The sequence below is a fragment of the Podarcis gaigeae genome, assembly GCF_964106915.1.
Source record: "Podarcis gaigeae genome assembly, chromosome: 5".
In the NCBI taxonomy this organism is placed as follows: Eukaryota; Metazoa; Chordata; class Lepidosauria; order Squamata; family Lacertidae; genus Podarcis; species Podarcis gaigeae.
In genome coordinates this window covers 14,914,166-14,930,856 of record NC_139681.1, presented here as the reverse complement: position 1 = coordinate 14,930,856, position 16,691 = coordinate 14,914,166, and the positions used below count along the sequence as shown (strand labels likewise).

The window sequence follows — 16,691 nt, the reverse complement described above, 5'->3', positions numbered from 1 at the left end:
TTTGTTTTTTTGTTTTTGCTTTTTGACAGTTATTAGCTTCACATTGGTCTGTGGTTAGTTCAGAATCTTTTCCTCTGTATTTTAATTGTCACTATCCATGGGCGAGAAAACATGCAACAGACCTGTCTCTCCACGAGGGCTCATCACCACTAAAGACACTATTCTTTTAAAGAACACTTACAGATCACCCAAGGTGTCTGTTGCAACAGAAATGGTCCATCTCCTCCCATCCCTACCATTCTATAAACTCCCCCCGCCCTCCCACATTCCCCTTTTTGTGGCTGAGCCATTCCTGGCTGTCGTAAAGAAGGCTGTGGTTCATATTCCCTGTGGACTATGTCAGTGGCAAGAGCTGGTGGGATCCTTTCCGCCAACACAGAAAAGTAGATACAGTCAAAGTTGTTCCTTTTTCCACCTGGGATGAAATTAGGGAGGAGATGCAGATAACTGAGGATAATATTGGTTGCCAACCCGAAACATCCCCCGAGATTTCTCTCCAAAGGTGTGTCCAAATACTCAGGCGATACTAGCAAGCAAAGAATCACAACACCCTGCCAGGTTAGGGTGTTTTCTTTTTATTCCTATTGTACAGCTGGGGAAACAGAAAGCACAAAGTGGCACAGCATGCCCAAATAAGGTCCCAAGGGGGGGGGGAACCCCCTCCAAAGTCTTCAATTCACCTATTTGCATTGGCCATCAGACAGCCCTCTGTGGAAGGGGAGCAAAACCATAGGGAGAGCAATGGAGAAATATACCATGGCAGCAAAAGTAGGGGAAACAGGACACATGGGCAGAAATGCAAAAGATGCTAACATTTTTTTCATATTTTTTTTTCTTTTGCATAGAGATTATTTTCCCCCATTCAATTTTTTTTGTGTGTTTTTCTTTCCCTGCCTTTTCAATTTTTTTGTTTAGGTTTTTTTTATTTTATTAAAAAAAGAGAGTAGTGGTAAAGTCAACCACTTTTTTGGGGGGGTGGGGTGGGGCTGCTGGAGGTTGCCAGGGAAAAGGCCTTGTCAGGCTTGTTTGTTCCCACAGAGTCCGAGTTTGTGCTGTGCTTTATTGAACACAGAGCTTTGTTTTCAGTGAGCACAATGCGATTCGAACAGTACAGACGGTGCGTTCTTTTATCTACACGATGAGGTGAGCCTGTTTCAATCACTAGCATGATGAAGATGGAGAATGGGCTTATATACAAGAGGAATTGCCTTCACATTACAAACATCATCTTCCTACAAAGCAGCAAATTTTCCCCCTGCAAATAACAAAATATTAAATAATTTTTGCATTTCCCGCATTGTCCAGTCCAGTTGAATCTATATGAATATTGATGGTTGTCTTCTGTAGAATATCATCACATAAATCCCCCTTGTCAGTTACTAAACTTAACTATAATACTGCTTTACAATGCAACCCACCAACTGTAACTCAAAACAGCAGGGGCCAACACAAGAAATTCTTTGGCAAATGTAATACACATTTGCAGGTGGCTCTTCAGAAGACAAGGTGGAAAGACTTAAGACTCAGCCTAGTAGTCCTTTGCATAGGATGTTCCAAATAGAATTGCTTACTCTCTTTATGATCATGCCAGGCCAAATCAAAATCAATGTAACATTATCTATGCCAGCGGGCCCCAAATCAAGCCAGTGGTTATGGACAGACACATATTCCCCTTCTTTTCTACCAGTGTAAGTAAAAAACCATGACTACTGTCAGTTGCATCTTCCTTTATTTGTATTTTCCTGAACCAGATAATTTTAAGTAGGTGAGATGTGTCAGTGTTCTTATACTCTCGCTTTTCTGGGATAGCCAAAGTTGGGGCTTCAAGGACCTAACGAGTTTTCAGTTGACCCAGTTAGCTATTTTCCTTCCCAGACATTCTGGGGTACATTTAACACTAGTCAAATGGGCAATAGTACATGTGCCGTTCCCCAAACAGAGTCATAAATACAGGCATGAGCAACTGGTGTGTATGTGTGTGTTTAAATTGTTGAGCGATGTAGGGACCCTAGCTGGATAAAGCTGAATTTGGGATGAGGTTTGAGGAAGCACTGAAACAGTTTCTGTTTGCCCAATATTTCTTTGTGTGCCCTGGATGAGATAAAAAAGCAGGTATATTTACAGAATGATTTCCTGCTACAACCTTATAATTTGGGGGTGTTAATGGCATACAGTATATAGCACAGATGTGGATATAGGTAACTTCCGTAGGCCTGGAACATAAAAGCCTGTTCTTGTGAGTGTCTGTGACAAGCAAACAATTGTTTGAATCGTCTCAGACAAATATAGGTGAATTAAAAGAGACTTGGTCAATTCACCTGGGGCAAGCAGGTTACAGAGAAAAATGGAAAGGCGCCATTGGAATTCCTGGCGATCAACATGCTTTGTTGATCCCTATAAAAGGGGTTTATAAAGCAAAAGTATTGCCCCAAATACAGAGATCTCTTATTTCCCCTCGGATATGGCAATTTAGAAAAAGAAAACAGGGCTAAAAACCTTCTGCTTTACACTAGTTTGAAATTTGGTCCGCACTCTGCCTTCTGGAGATATAAACTGGAGGAGAATGTTGTGTTCGCCCCATGAATGCTTTCCCTTTCCCCTGTTGATAACTGCTCACCACATACCAGATTTATGAAATATAAAATGTGAGCAAATTTTGTTCTGCCATCTTCTGCTTAAATGTCACCCTTCACAACCAACCCTGCTGCAAATTCCACATGCAAAAACAATGTCTGTAAACCATCCGTTAATGCAGATGTGCCTTTCTGCATGAAATGGCTCCCATCTGCATGTTTATTTTTGATCCTGGCATTTTGAGAGTTTGCATAATTTGGGATTTTTTTAACCATAGGATATTTCATGGTGTGGTCGCAAGAGGAGACGAGCGCTGCTTTCGGAACTTAAAGCGGATGCCAAGATAAGAGGATGGAGAGTGATGCAGGATCCCACCTCTCTGCTGCAGCAACCTTTTATAAGAACGATAACTGCGTGTTTTTATCTATGGGTCCACAAAGACAGGAAATTAGCCTTAAAATTAAAAAAGAGTGAACTTCTTAGAAATCCAAATTCTGCTCAGTTTTTAGGCATGCAGAAACAAGGAAATGAACAGCCCCCAGGAACAGGGAAGTTGCTGTGCTGACTGATGTAAGACTCAGTTAAAACAAGCTTGAGGTTCAAGGATAAAACACCTGCTTTTTGCTGTGTGCCACTATTTCAGAGTACCACAGCTCCACAGAGAGAAGAACCCCCCCCCCTTACCCCAGACCTCTAGTCCATATTGGTATAGCAGAAATGGAAGGACAGAGAACCAGAAAACATTCCCAGTTAGTCTGGAATTGTTTTTGTCCAGTGTCACATGCCCGAAATGTTTCTACCCCTTCAGCAGTGATTAATGAAATGTGGCACACCAGTCGCTGGGGGATTTAAGCTTTTTCCTTCATAAATCTTGCTGGAGTTGTGTATTAGGTGAACAAGTTCCCCCACAGAATACACTTGCACTCCTCGCCGCCATGCATGTAACAACTCCGGCGCGTAACAGGAAAAGAATGAAACCTAGGAATGAAAAGGGAGAATTATTCTTCATGTCTGCCGTTCAGGCTTGGGAGCTATTTCAGCTTGTTTTTGCCAGGACTTTTAGATTTTTAGAAAACGGGGGGAATTTGTTCATTTCCCTCCCCTTCTTTTTTTTTTTAACAGACCTTCAGGACAAAGCATTAAAAACAGTTATATTTATATATCTATTTATATAGTTCTTGATTTTGCCAGCGGGTTGACATCGCTCCATCCTCCTGTCTGACTTGACTGTAGGTGTGTGTGTGCATGTGTGTGAGAGACTTGCCATCCCAACTCCAGCCTGTAAGGTTATGACATCGGACGCAGTCGTTCTTCAGATGGAACGGTAAGGAAACCAAGGCCTTATTCAACCAACCTATGGAGGAAATGGGAGGGAAACGGGTCACACAAAACAACCCTTGTCGGACACACAGAGAGGATGACACAGGTCTTTTCCCCCTTTGCTAGACCGAGCCAGAGTTGGTCCCCTCTGGCTTCTGGAAACCGTCGCTTATCATGCGGAGATGTTTTTCACGGACGATCTCTTGGGCGAGAACAATGAGTTGTACGCAGCATTCTCTCCTTTGTTACCTTTCTGTCCATACCACTCCCAAAAGACGACAGTGCAGGCTATATATTGCTCAGATTCCCCTCAGGCTTAAGAGGTTTGGGAAGCCTCGCATGGAAGGCTAGAGAGCCGAGGAACAATTTGTGTGGGGTGGTCTGAAGTACTGCAGTGGCAATAGCGACAGGAGCAGGAGCGCTGGCCGCAGGCCTGCTTTTGCCATCAATCCAGTGAAATAGCTTGGTTGGGTTACAAGGGGCATGAAGTTCTCAAAAATGTGCGGTATTCCGGTACGTTTCTGCAGTCTGAAAGAGGGCGGAGGGGGCAGAAGGGGCAGGCGAGGGACACGGAGAAAGTTTTCTTCATCCTTCCGAGTGGCGCAGAATGTTCATCAGACAGGTACAATATGGAGGCCTAGGCTGTCACCCTGCAGTTTCATGTGGTTTCCATGGTAACTAGTGGCGGTCATAGGCAGCGGCAGCAGTGGGAGGTGCGGAGCCCCGGGATGTGGCACTATAATAATAAGGGGAACCTGAAAGTTAACACAGGAGAAGAATGGACTGATTGAAAGGACATACAGTAAAATAAAATAAGAAAAGAAAGGAAGAGAAAGAGAGAGAGAGAGAGGCATATTAAAAGGAACTAGAGACAGAAACCCGAGGATGGGGACTCATTAGTGGCCAATATAAAGGACAGGGAACCTGCATTTGCTAAATTACCGTATTTTTCGCTCTATAAGACGCACCAGACCACAAGACGCACCTAGTTTTTGGAGGAGGAAAACAAGAAAAAAAAATATTCTGAATCTCAGAAGCCAGAACAGCAAGAGGGATCGCTGCGCAGTGAAAGCAGCGATCCCTCTTGCTGTTCCGGCTTCTGGGATAGCTGCGCAGCCTGCATTCGCTCCATAAGATGCACACACATTTCCCCTTACTTTTTAGGAGGGAAAAAGTGAGTCTTATAGAGCAAAAAATACGGTACATAGTGCTAGTCACACAGAAAGAGTTCTGGTGCAGCAGCTGCCTTCTGGATTCCAGTTAGATGATGTTCAGGAGGATAACCTAGATTCATAGGAGCCAACTGCTAGAGGCCAAAGGGAGTAAAATATTTGAGGGGGTCAGTCCAAGTTGATGGACATTGCCATTCAAATGGTATGTGTCTTGTGATTGATTTGGTGGGGCAAAATATTGGGCCCCACAATATTTATTCAAGTTGGCACCCCTGCCTAGATTCCTCGTGTAGCAATTGCCTCATGCCTGCATTCATAGGAATAATTCCCCTAAAGCACCTCATGGATACCAAATGTTAGATTGGAAACCTCTCTGCTGTTCCACCACAATTACAATTCAGAATGTTTTGTAAGGAATGTTATGGTGCTGAAAACTTTACTTGCTTTGTGAGCTTACTGAGCTTCAAGCTTCCCAAATACCTGGGTTGCCTGGTCCACTCCAGGGAGGGGAAGTACTGATCTGGTTTTTTAAATTAAAGAAATGGGTACATAGCCTTCTTTGTATCGTGTTAAATATTCAGCCCTGCTAAATATTCAGGGGTGTTGAAAATCAGGGGAGGAAAAGGGGTGGGCCTTTAAAACAAAGCTGCAAAGCAGACAGCGATTAAACTGATGGGAAAAGGGGAGTTTGTAAAAAAGCGTGACATATTTTACAAAAGGGCTGTTGGCTGCTGCTAAGGGCAAGGCCGATTTTTGCAACAACAAAACCAGAAGAGCACAAACCTGAAGCATGTGGTGCGATGGATCAGTGTGTCTGGCTATGAGCCAGGCTGGTAGTTCAAGCCCACCCAGGGATGGGTGTGAGCAGAAGATTGCAGGGGGTTCTCAAAGATGACCCTTGGGGTCCCACCCAACTCTAGAATTCTATGCTTCTATGTATAGGACATGTCTGCACCTGCCAGTTTTGTGTTACACGTACTGAGAAGTGGAGCACAGCTTTTTGCTTAAGCAGTCAATTTTAGGGGACTTGAGGTGAAGGTGTAGGAAGGGCCTGAACCAGCAAAAGTATGGAATTGTTTCTAGTCCCTCTGCCTAATAATAATAATAATAATAATAATAATAATAATAATAATTTATTATTTATACCCCGCCCATCTGGCTGGGTTTCCCCAGCTACTCTGGGCGGCTTCCAAAAAAATATTAAAATACTCTAATACATCAAATATTAAAAGCTTCCCTAAACAGGGCTTCCTTCAGATGTCTTCTAAAAGTCTGGTAGTTGTTCTCTTTGACATCTGGTGGGAGGGCGTTCTTATGTTGCCCATTAGTTTGTTGCTTATGTTGCTATCTTATGTTGCCCATTAGGAAGCTGGACTAGATATGCCTTTGGTCTGATGCAGCAGGACTGTTCTTAATGTTCTTACGATGTGTGCAGAGGAACTGATCAGATTCTTAGGGTGGTGCATGTAGGACCAGAGAAAGGAAATTGTGCTCAGTAACAGCCAAATCAACTAGGTAAGACTCCCGTGGCTTTTTGGAGAAATACCCTCGCAGGTGGAAGATATCCTTCTCTGTGAGTTTCTTCACACAGTCAGTAAACAACTGCTTTTAACGCACTTCAATTTCTTATGCGTTTACATGATCAAGGGGCTAATCAGATGCAGAAAAGAGATAGAAGCTAATGAAAAGAGCCCCGTGAGAATTAAAGACTCTTGTCTCAAATCTGTTTCATATTAGGATAAATGGCTCTGTAAATAGCTGTGAGGCCCTCATCTCAGGCATGCAGAGATGGGGGTACTTTGGAATTTGCTGCGAGTACACAGGGGAGCTCACGTGGGAAAGTGGGTGGGATAAAACCCTCTGGGGTTCTGTGCTTACACAGGAGGGACTCGATAATGTTTATTTTGCCCGTGCATGAATGCTTCTCTAAAGTGCCCAGAGAGCATGATGTACTGAGAGGGAATGTTGCAGGTCATCTTGGGTCTACGGCAAACTACCGTATTTTTCGCTCTATAAGATGCACCAGACCACAAGACGCACCTAGTTTTTGGAGGAGGAAAACAAGAAAAAATATATTCTGAATCTCAGAAGCCAGAACAGCAAGAGGGATCGCTGTGCAGTGAAAGCAGCGATCCCTCTTGCTGTTCTGGCTTCTGGGATAGCTGCGCAGCCTGCATTCGCTCCATAAGACGCACACACACATTTCCCCTTACTTTTTAGGAGGGAAAAAGTGAGTCTTATAGAGCAAAAAATACAGTAATCCTCATCTGGTCTGACACCTGAGCCTTCCAGAACAGTCTGTGGGAGGGCTAGACTGGTCCATGCAGCCATCACCCTGACCTGCTTAAGTAAATTGCAGCGATGCTGGAGTCTGGAGCTACTTATCCTATCTTCTATTATAACAGACCCTCCAAGTGTCCCTATTTTCCAGGGACAGTCCCGGATTTACAGGAATTGTCCCAGTTTCTGATTTGATCTCAGAATGTCCCCTTTTCCCTTAGGATGCCCCTATTTTCATCGGAGACATGTTGGAGGGTATGGAGTTATGCAACCCCCTCGAGCCAAGGAAATAAGTAAGTGTACAACCTTGGACATATGGAGGAAGCCCTATATAGGGAAGTTTTTAAATGTTTAATGTTTTATTATGTTTTTATAGATGTTTGAAGCCGCCCAGTGTGGCTGGGGAAACCCAGTTAGATGGGTGATGTACTACTACTGTTGCTGTTTGAATAGGACGTCCCTATTTTCATTGGAGAAATATTGGATGGTATGTTATAATGGTGGTCAGAAGGCCACATCCTGTCCCGTCAAATTGGCCAACTTTTGCAACAGGAGTTTCCATAGCCTCTTTTTTCACATGCCTTTCATTAAATGGGGGCAGCTGGAGACATAGCTGTTAGGAAAACTGAAAGTTGCATGAGTGCTGCACACATTTCTTTTCTGTTGTTATCTTTGTTGTTTTCTGGTTAGGTTTTGCAGGTTTCTGAAATGCTACAAAACCCTACAGAACCAGTTTACCAGAAACAGTTCCAGAATCAGTACACTCTACGGGACTATAATCTGTTTCTAGCCAGTTTGGTCCTGTAAAAACTGAGGTAGGTGGCTGTCTGAACACCACTACCTGCCACTTTCAGGTTTTGAAAAGCTTTGCTAACTTAGTAATAGTGAGATATTAACGATATTAATAGTGAGATATTAATGATCCTGGAATAAACTATGACTATTACTAAGTTGAGGATGTGGGTGGCGCTGTGGTCCATAGAGCCTAGGGCTTGCCGATCAGAAGGTTGGCGGTTCAAATCCCCGCTATGGGGTGAGCTCCCGTTGCTCGGTCCCTGCTCCTGCCAACCTAGCAGTTCGGGAGCACGTCAGAGTGCAAGTAGATAAATAGGTACCGCTCTGGCAGGAAGGTAAACGACATTTCCGTGGGCCGCTCTGGTTCGCCAGAAGCGGCTTAGTCATGCTGGCCACATGACCCGGAAGCTGTACGCCGGCTCCCTCGGCCAGTAAAGCGATGTGAGCGCCGCAACCCCAGAGTCGGCCACGACTGGACCCTAATGGTCAGGGGTCCCTTTACCTTATTACTAAGTTATTAAAGCTTTTTAAGCCATTGTGTCCCATTTCTTTTCCATACTATCAAACACTGCCCATTGTCTTATAGGGTTTTCTGTTAATTGATTTTGCCAACGGTGTGTTCTTTATAACCTTACTGTTCGCTGCTTAGAAACTCTGGTGTTAAGCAATGTATACCTTGTTCAAATAAATAAATAGCCTTGCAAAACAGAGACGTGGGCAGGGTTGTGGAGTGGGGGAAATAACTAAAGGTACCTCATTTGTATAAATGATCAGGTCATCCTCAAATTATTAACTGCCAGGAACAATGAACTGAGCTGATGGCTAAATCATGAAGTCATTTGAAGGTGGGAATGTACCCTCCATCCCAGCCCCTGGTGAAATAGAAACAAATAAGGAAAAGAAAACAAGGAGACAAACAGAAGTAGAGAGCAAGAGATGGAAGGGGATGCAAGAGAGATACTCACTTAGTAACGCAGGGTTGCTGAACCTCCAGGCCTCATTGTAGGTTGTGTACTGAGGGTGGCTGTAAGGATTTCCTGAGAATTCACTCCCTAGAAAAGAGCAAAGGAGGGGGTGAGTCATTCATTAAGTATGTTGCACACTGAAGGTGAGGGAGCAAAATTGTGACAATGCCTAACAGGGGAGAGGGGGAGTGTGAAGCCACACTTGTGAGTTTTCTCCTTGTTACCCGTGTTTCCTTGTGCTTTCTCCATCTCCCCACTTTAACAATAATAATAATAATAATAATAATAATAATAATAATTTATTATTTATACCCCGCCCATCTGGCTGGGCTTCCCCAGCCACTTTGGGCGGCTTCCAAAAAAATATTAAAATACTGCAATACATCAAACACTAAAAGCTTCCCTAAACAGGGCTGCCTTCAGATGTCTTCTAAAAGTCTGGTAGTTGTTGTTCTCTTTGACATCTGGTGGGAGGGCATTCCACAGGGAGGGCGCCACTACCGAGAAGGCCCTCTGCCTGGTTCCCTGTAACTTGGCTTCTCGCAGTGAGGGAACCGCCAGAAGGCCCTCAGAGCTGGAGCTCAATGTCCGGGTAGAACGATGGGGGTAGAGACGCTCCTTCAGATATACTGGACCGAGGCCGTTTAGGGCTTTAAAGGTCAGCACCAACACTTGGAATTGTGCTCGAAAACGTACTGGGATTTCGTACCATGATTTCAGCTTTGCCTGTGTGGACTAACGCAATGCAGGCATTAAACGTCTTCTATTTCTGATGTGCTGTTTCAGAGGATTTGGTCTGCCTAACCTACGGACGCAAATTGTGAGCTGGCGGGAAGGGGTGGTTTCAAAGGGGTGGGTGCAAAGATGCCCTTCCACATGCCCAAGGGGACGTCTCCCTGCTTTCCTCTCCCCCTGCGGCCACCAGCACACCCTCAGAATCTGCTCCAAGCAGTTGGGAGAACCCTCTGGAGCAGATTTTGGGGATGTGTGGAAAGAGAAGAAGAATGGGCAGTCCTTCTGTGTGAGTGGAATGCTGCTCATACAGTGTTAGATACAACCTCAAGGTGCTCTTAATATATAAAATACTGTATTTTTCGCTCTATAAGACGCACCAGACCACAACACACACCTAGTTTTTGGAGGAGCCGCGCAGCCTACATTCGCTCCATAAGACGCACACACATTTCCCCTTACTTTTTAGTAGGGAAAAAGTGAGTCTTATAGAGCAAAAAATATGGTATGTTGTATTTTCTAGGAAAGCTCAATCTCACCTAGGGATGGATGAATTCATTAGTTTTGATTTCTCTCATTTTCCCTGTCTTAAGTACTGTTCACCACATTTCTGAATTAGTTTGTGGAGTGTCGTTGTTGTTTCAAAACCAGCATTTCACATTGCACATTTCTCCTTGTAGACACATTTATGCAAACAGTTCCCCCTAAAGTTATGCATTTTGTATATTGTTTTCACTAATACGTGCATTATTTTTTTGCCCACTTTCCTCTAGGGGGTTGGTTACATGACGCTCAGGGTCCCGTCCAAGTCTACATTTCTTTGATTCTAATATACCTTATTTTTTTGCTCTATAAGACTTTTTCCCGCCTAAAAAGTAAGGGGAAATGTGTGCGCGTCTTATGGAGCGAATGCAGGCTGCGCAGCTATCACAGAAGCCAGAACAGAAAGAGGGATTGCTGATTTCACTGCACAGCGATCCCTCTTGCTGTTCTGGCTTCTGAGATTCAGAATATTTTTTTTTTCTTGTTTTCCTCCTCCCAAAACTAGGTGCGTCTTGTGGTCTGGTATGTCGTATTTTCCGCTCTATAAGATGCATTTTTTTCCTGTTGGATAATTGCATCACAAAATTCGTAGAAGTGCAAATTTCGAATGTGCAAATTTTGTGTTTCGGCTTACGCCTCATTTCAGGGAGCGCAAATTGGGTGGCTTTGCAAAAGAATGGAAATTGTGCAGAATTTCTTCCCCCACTCCTGTAAGGAAAGCATGTGCAGGGCCTTGTCTAAGTCAGAGAGGAGTTTCTTCACAAAGCCCTATCTGTGTCTGTAAAAAGAAGTCTCAGCTGCTCCCCCTTCTCCCATCTGTATTGTCACCCTAAACTGTTTACAGTGAATCTGAAGTGCAGGTTAAGTAGAGGAGAAAGAGCCTCTCTCTCTCTCTTTCTCTCTCTCCAGAGCAGTCAAGGGGATCCAGGGAGGGAGAAGCAGCGAGTGTGAAAGGTGTTTATTGACGAGGAGTGAAAGGAAACGTGCTGCAGGATAATGAGCTTTTGAGCTCAACTGTGACCAAGAGGAACTGAGCTATCTCCTTCCCCGATCACTAATGAAACACATGTAATTTCCTCATCAGCACTGGATTCTGTTTAACTGCTCCCTTTACAGCAGACCCTGGCTGTGACCTGCTCTCTCTCGGCTGGTCCCAAAGCTTTTCTGCCAAAGCCTAGGATGTTCTGTAAATGTTGCGAAGGAGTCAGAAGGCAAGCGGAGGCCAGGCTTTGGAGGAATAACAAAGGGTCCCCACGGAGGAAAAGGGTCCCTGGACATTACAGGCCTGTCCTGAGGAACCACCCCCCCCAGATCGCCAGGAAGGGCTGTAATTCAGTATGCTGATGACACCCAACTCTATCTGTTGAGGGATGGCCATCCTGACTCGGCCCCAGACACACAAATCAGATGTTTGGAAGCTGTGGCTGGATGGTTACGTGAGAGCTGGTGGAAGTTAAATCCTTTGAAGACAGAGGTCCTTTGGCTGGGACAGGACGATATGGGATTGGAGGGGCAACTCCCATCTCTTGCGGGGGTGCATTAATGCCAGCACCATCCGTTAAGAGTTTGGGTGTAATCTTTGACACCTCCCTTTCCATGGAGGCGCAGATTGCAGCTATAACAAAGGCGGCATTTTTCCATCTCCGCCAAGCTAAGCAGTTGGCTCCTTACTTCTCTCTCGCCCTGACCTAGCTACTGTGATCCACACAATGGTCACCTCCAGACTGGATTATTGTAACTCGCTCTACGTGGGGCTGCCCTTGAGACTGACCCAGAAACTCTAGCGGGTGCAGAATGCAGCGGCGAGACTCCTTACGAGGTCCTTGCTGCGAGATCACATTCACCTGGTGCTATACCAGCTGGAGTGGCTCCTGGTGGCGTACAGGATCAGGTTTAAGATGCTGGTTTTAACCTTTAAGCCCTATATGGCCTAGGACCCTCGTACCTACGGGACCGCCTCTCCTGGTATGTCCCACAGAGGAACTTATGGTCTTCAAACACAAACATCTTGAAGGTCCCAGGCCACAGAGAGGTTAGGCTGGCCTCAACTAGAGCCAGGGCTTTTTTGGTTGTGGCTCCGATCTGGTGGAACGCTCTGTCACAAGAGACTAGGGCCCTGCGGGACTTGACATCTTTCCGCAGGGCCTGCAAGACAGAGCTGTTCCACCAGGCCTTTGGCCAGGGCACAACCTGACTCCGTCCTTTGGCAATCTTCACAGAACTCTAGCCCAATGGTTGCCATCAATTTGATTTGAATTAATTTTATAATGAAATGATTTTAGACTGTTGTATTATTTTATTGTTGTTAGCTGCCCTGAGCCCGGTTTCAGCTGGGGAGGGCGGGATATTAATAAAATTATTATTATTATTATTATTATTATTATTATTATTATTATTATTATTATTACTACAAGTGGCAGAGCATCATCTGTTTTGCATGCAGAAGAGTTCCCTGCTTTTAAACTCAGCATCTCCAGCTAGGCAGGGGAGAGAGGCGTCTCTGAAATCCAGGAGACCTGCTGCCAGTGTAAAAAAATTTGAGCTAGATGGTTCAATGGTCTGATCAGATGATCCTCAGGGCCCCTTCCTACAATACTATGAGTCTGAGACTCAGTCTAAAGCATCTTCCTACTCCATTTTCAAGCAGCAGGGGATATTCCTTTCACTAGCCTCATAGGACTTTGCTGGTCAATGTGGTTCACCGGTGGTGTCCCCCTCCCTCAGGGGAACTGGGGAACCAGGCTTCTCCCAGCTCCAGAAACAGGCTCACATAATATCTCTAGGACAGCGATAGCAACTGAGGGTAAATGAGAGAAATAGAAATTTATCTCCTGGAGACGGGGAGTACCATCCAGGTGCCAATCATTCAGAAGAAAGGACTTTCCCCAAGTATCTCCTCAAGATTTAATACCCCTACTGTCTTGCCAGAGTGGTTCATGCTCTAGTTATCTCCCGCTTGGACTACTGCAATGTGCTCTATGTGGGGCTACCTTTGAAGGTGACCCGGAAACTACAATTAATCCAGAATGCAGTAGATAGACTGGTGACTGAGAGTGGCCGCCGAGACAATATAACATTGGCTTCCAGTATGTTTCCGAGCACAATTCAAAATGTTGCTGCTGACTTTTAAAGCCCTAAATGACCTCGGTCCTGTATACCTGAAGAAGCATCTCCACCCCCACCATTCAGCTGAGGTCCAGCACCAAGGGCCTTCTGGTGGTTCCCTCCCTGCGAGAAGTGAGATTGCTGGGAACATGGCAGAGGGCCTTCTCAGTAGTGGTGCCTGCCCTCCCATCAGATGTCAAGGAAATGAACAACTATCTGACTTTTAGAGGACATCTGAAGGCAACCCTGTTTAGGGAAATTTTTAATGTTTGATGTTTTCTTGTGTTTTTAAAATCTGTTGGAAGCCACTCAGAGTGGTTGGGGAAACCCAGCCAGATGGGTGGGGTATAAATAATAAATTATTATTATTTAAAAGACTTCTCTTCTTCACATGTACCTTAAGAATCTCTTTCAGTAATAATAATAATCAGCATCTAGACAAGTTGCCATCCAACCTGTTGTTGGTTTGCTGCTTTTCCATGATTTAAATCCTCACTTAGTTCAAGCTAACATGAATGCTTAATGCAAAACACGTAGGTTTCATATTCAGGACTGGCAACTCCTCAGTAATTCCAGACTGTTTCAGTTTTGATCCATGTACATTCCCACAAGATGCTCTCCTGCCAGCAATAATGCCGGGATGCGTCTGTGTTTTGTTGTGTGTCCCCCACTTCCCTAAAAAGTGGGATGTTCCAGGGCATCACTCTATCACTCTACAGATGTGGTTTCCTTTGTGTGAGAGAGCTTACACACACACACACACACAGTCAAAAAACAGTGGAGGGAAACAGCAGATCCGATGAGCAGCAGATCTACTACCCAATACCAGATCCCCAGAGAAAGCCCTGAACCTTCAAAGTTCCTTCAGCCAACACTTAGTCATCAGATGTATTCTTACCCCAGTCTCCTCCCTTTAGTTTGCAGGGTGGAGAGGAGGCCATTATCCTATTCAAGTACACTGAGATTGCCATCTCCCTACCAATCATTAGCTCCCATCAGCCAACTATTCTGAGCTATTAGTAGCAATCTAGCTTGGCCAGCAATGCAATAGTGTTTGGAAGTGTGTGTACATAGCTATACATCTAACTGGCACACATATTAATCCTTTCCGTGTTTGCAGTTTTGTTCCCTGCGAATGCAAAAAGGGGAGCTGGCCTTTAAAAAAACAAGTTCATGAACTCTGATTCACTGAAAGGAGATGCAAGGTATGTTGATTGTTTGTGATAAAATGTGCAAGCTCTCTGTATGCCTTAGGCTCATGCTGAGACCCATCAGGTGATTAGATAAAAAGTAGTTCTCATACAGAATTACTGTTGGTGCAGAATGCAATGGCCAGGTTGCTGACTGGGTCTAGACTGTCTGAGCCCATGAAACCAATGTTGGCCTGACTACAGTGGCTACTAATTAGTTCCTGGCCCAATTCAAGTGCTGGGTTTGACCTATAAGGCTGATGCGACCCAGGACCCCAATACTTCAAGGACTGCCACTCCTGAAAACAAAAGTCAAAACCACTAAGAGACAGATCTAACTTGACTGCCCACCAGAATATAATTGATAGGGCCAAACAGACCGCTCTTGGAAGGCTGCTCCAAATTTTGGGTACCATCACTGAAAAGTCCCCAAACTCTTGTGCCCATCTGTTATACATCCAAGGGCAGAGAGAGGAGTGTCTTAGTGTAGCAGACTCATTCGGCGCAGGATGCGGTTCCTGAGATATTCTGGTCTCAGGTCATTTAGAGGCCAAAAAAGTAGAAAAGGTTGGAGAAATAATGATTTGACTTACTGGCTCCACTCAGAACATTTGCAGCAGCTGCCATATTTTCTACCAGTCGAAATTTCCCAACTGTTTTCAGTATCATCCAAGAAAACTCTGAGCTGGTTGACGAACACACCCTCAAGCACCTTGCCCAAATATGACAAATTTGAAAATAGAAGCAATAGACTGTTCTTCTATCTAATCCAAACTGAAACAGTTGCAAATGTGTCAAAGCAAGAAGAACTTACCAGGCACCATTCCTGCAAGAGTTGAGGTTGGGTAGCTGCCCTGTCCGGTTGGTGGGACATGGGGTGGGTAGCCGGGCAAGGTTGTGCTTGCCATGTCACGACCTAGCAAGGAGAAAAAGCAGGGAGAGCCGATTTCAGTACAGTAGCTCAGGGTGTGAACTGTAAGGAAGGAAGCTCCTAGTTCACAGAGTGCACCTCAGCTGCGAGCTCACTAGGTGGCATTTGGGTGTAGCAGGTTGTTTGGCAGATAAACATTCTTCTTACATCTACAAAGGCATCTGTACCTTCCTTAACAGAAGTTACAATGGCGCCTGTTGTGTTCATAACAAACAAACAAAACCCTATGCGCTTTATTCAGTGATGCAGCTAGAATTGTATGCATGCTAGGTAAAGGTAAAGGGATCCCTGACCATTAGGTCCAGTCGTGACCGACTCTGGGGTTGCAGCGCTCATCACGCTTATTGGCCGAGGGAGCCGGCATACAGCTTCCGGGTCATGTGGCCAGCATGACTAAGCTGCTTCTGACAAACTAGAGCAGTACACAGAAACGTTGTTTACCTTCCTGCCAGAGTTGTACCTATTTATCTACTTGCACTTTGACGTGCTTTCGAACTGCTAGGTTGGCAGGAGCAGGGACCGAGCAACGGGAGCTCACCCCGTCACGGGGATTCGAACCGCCAGCCTTCTGATCGGCAAGCTCAAGGGGCTCAGTGGTTTAACCCACCACGCCACCCGCGTCCCTTGTATGCATGGGTTAGCATGTATGCATGCTAACCCAGAAGTAAATCTGATTCTGTTCAATAGGGGCAGGAGCAGAATTGGGCAACCATGCAGCCCTATCCTATGCAAGGAAGTTGCATTGAATTCAAAGTGATTTTGTGCCAGGTAAACACACATACTATTGCAACCTAAGTCTCAATTCCACATCTTTACGCAAGGATTAATGGGTATGGATTGTAATATACTTTGCGAAGCTAACAAGTCTTTAATTATATAGGTTAGCTCAGTTGGTGGAGCATGAGACTCTTAATCTCAGGGTCATAGGTTTGAGCCCCCTGTTGGGCAGAAGATTCCTGCATTACAGCGGGTTGGACTAGATGACCCTTGTAGTCCCTTCCCACTCTACAGTTGTATGATTCTATGATATGCAGCCCAATCCTAGGAATTTAGCCCCATGTAATCCAGCTTCCTTTATTTGCAG

The 16,691-nt window shown here is 44.9% G+C and overlaps 1 protein-coding gene and 1 long non-coding RNA gene across 16 annotated transcripts in view; one reads left to right on the top strand and one right to left on the bottom strand.

Annotated features, from left to right (window-relative positions):
- LOC310844417 overlaps positions 1–16,691 on the top strand; it is a 205,400-nt gene that overhangs the window by 154,224 nt on the left and 34,485 nt on the right. The window lies entirely within an intron of this gene.
- The window catches only part of PAX2 (paired box 2), a 156,272-nt gene continuing 143,294 nt past the window's right edge, over positions 3,714–16,691 (bottom strand). For 6 of the 15 annotated variants that reach the window (XM_083738430.1, XM_083738421.1, XM_083738423.1 and 3 more), the window contains 3 exons: positions 15,491–15,592; positions 9,107–9,193; positions 3,714–4,649 (listed from right to left, as the gene is read on the bottom strand). In XM_083738430.1, coding sequence (XP_083594556.1) covers positions 4,573–4,649; positions 9,107–9,193; positions 15,491–15,592 — 266 coding nt within the window. In that variant the 3' untranslated portion in view covers positions 3,714–4,572. The remainder of the gene's footprint in view (positions 4,650–9,106; positions 9,194–15,490; positions 15,593–16,691) is intronic. The other 9 variants (XM_083738431.1, XM_083738425.1, XM_083738429.1 and 6 more) reach the window with 2 other exon arrangements.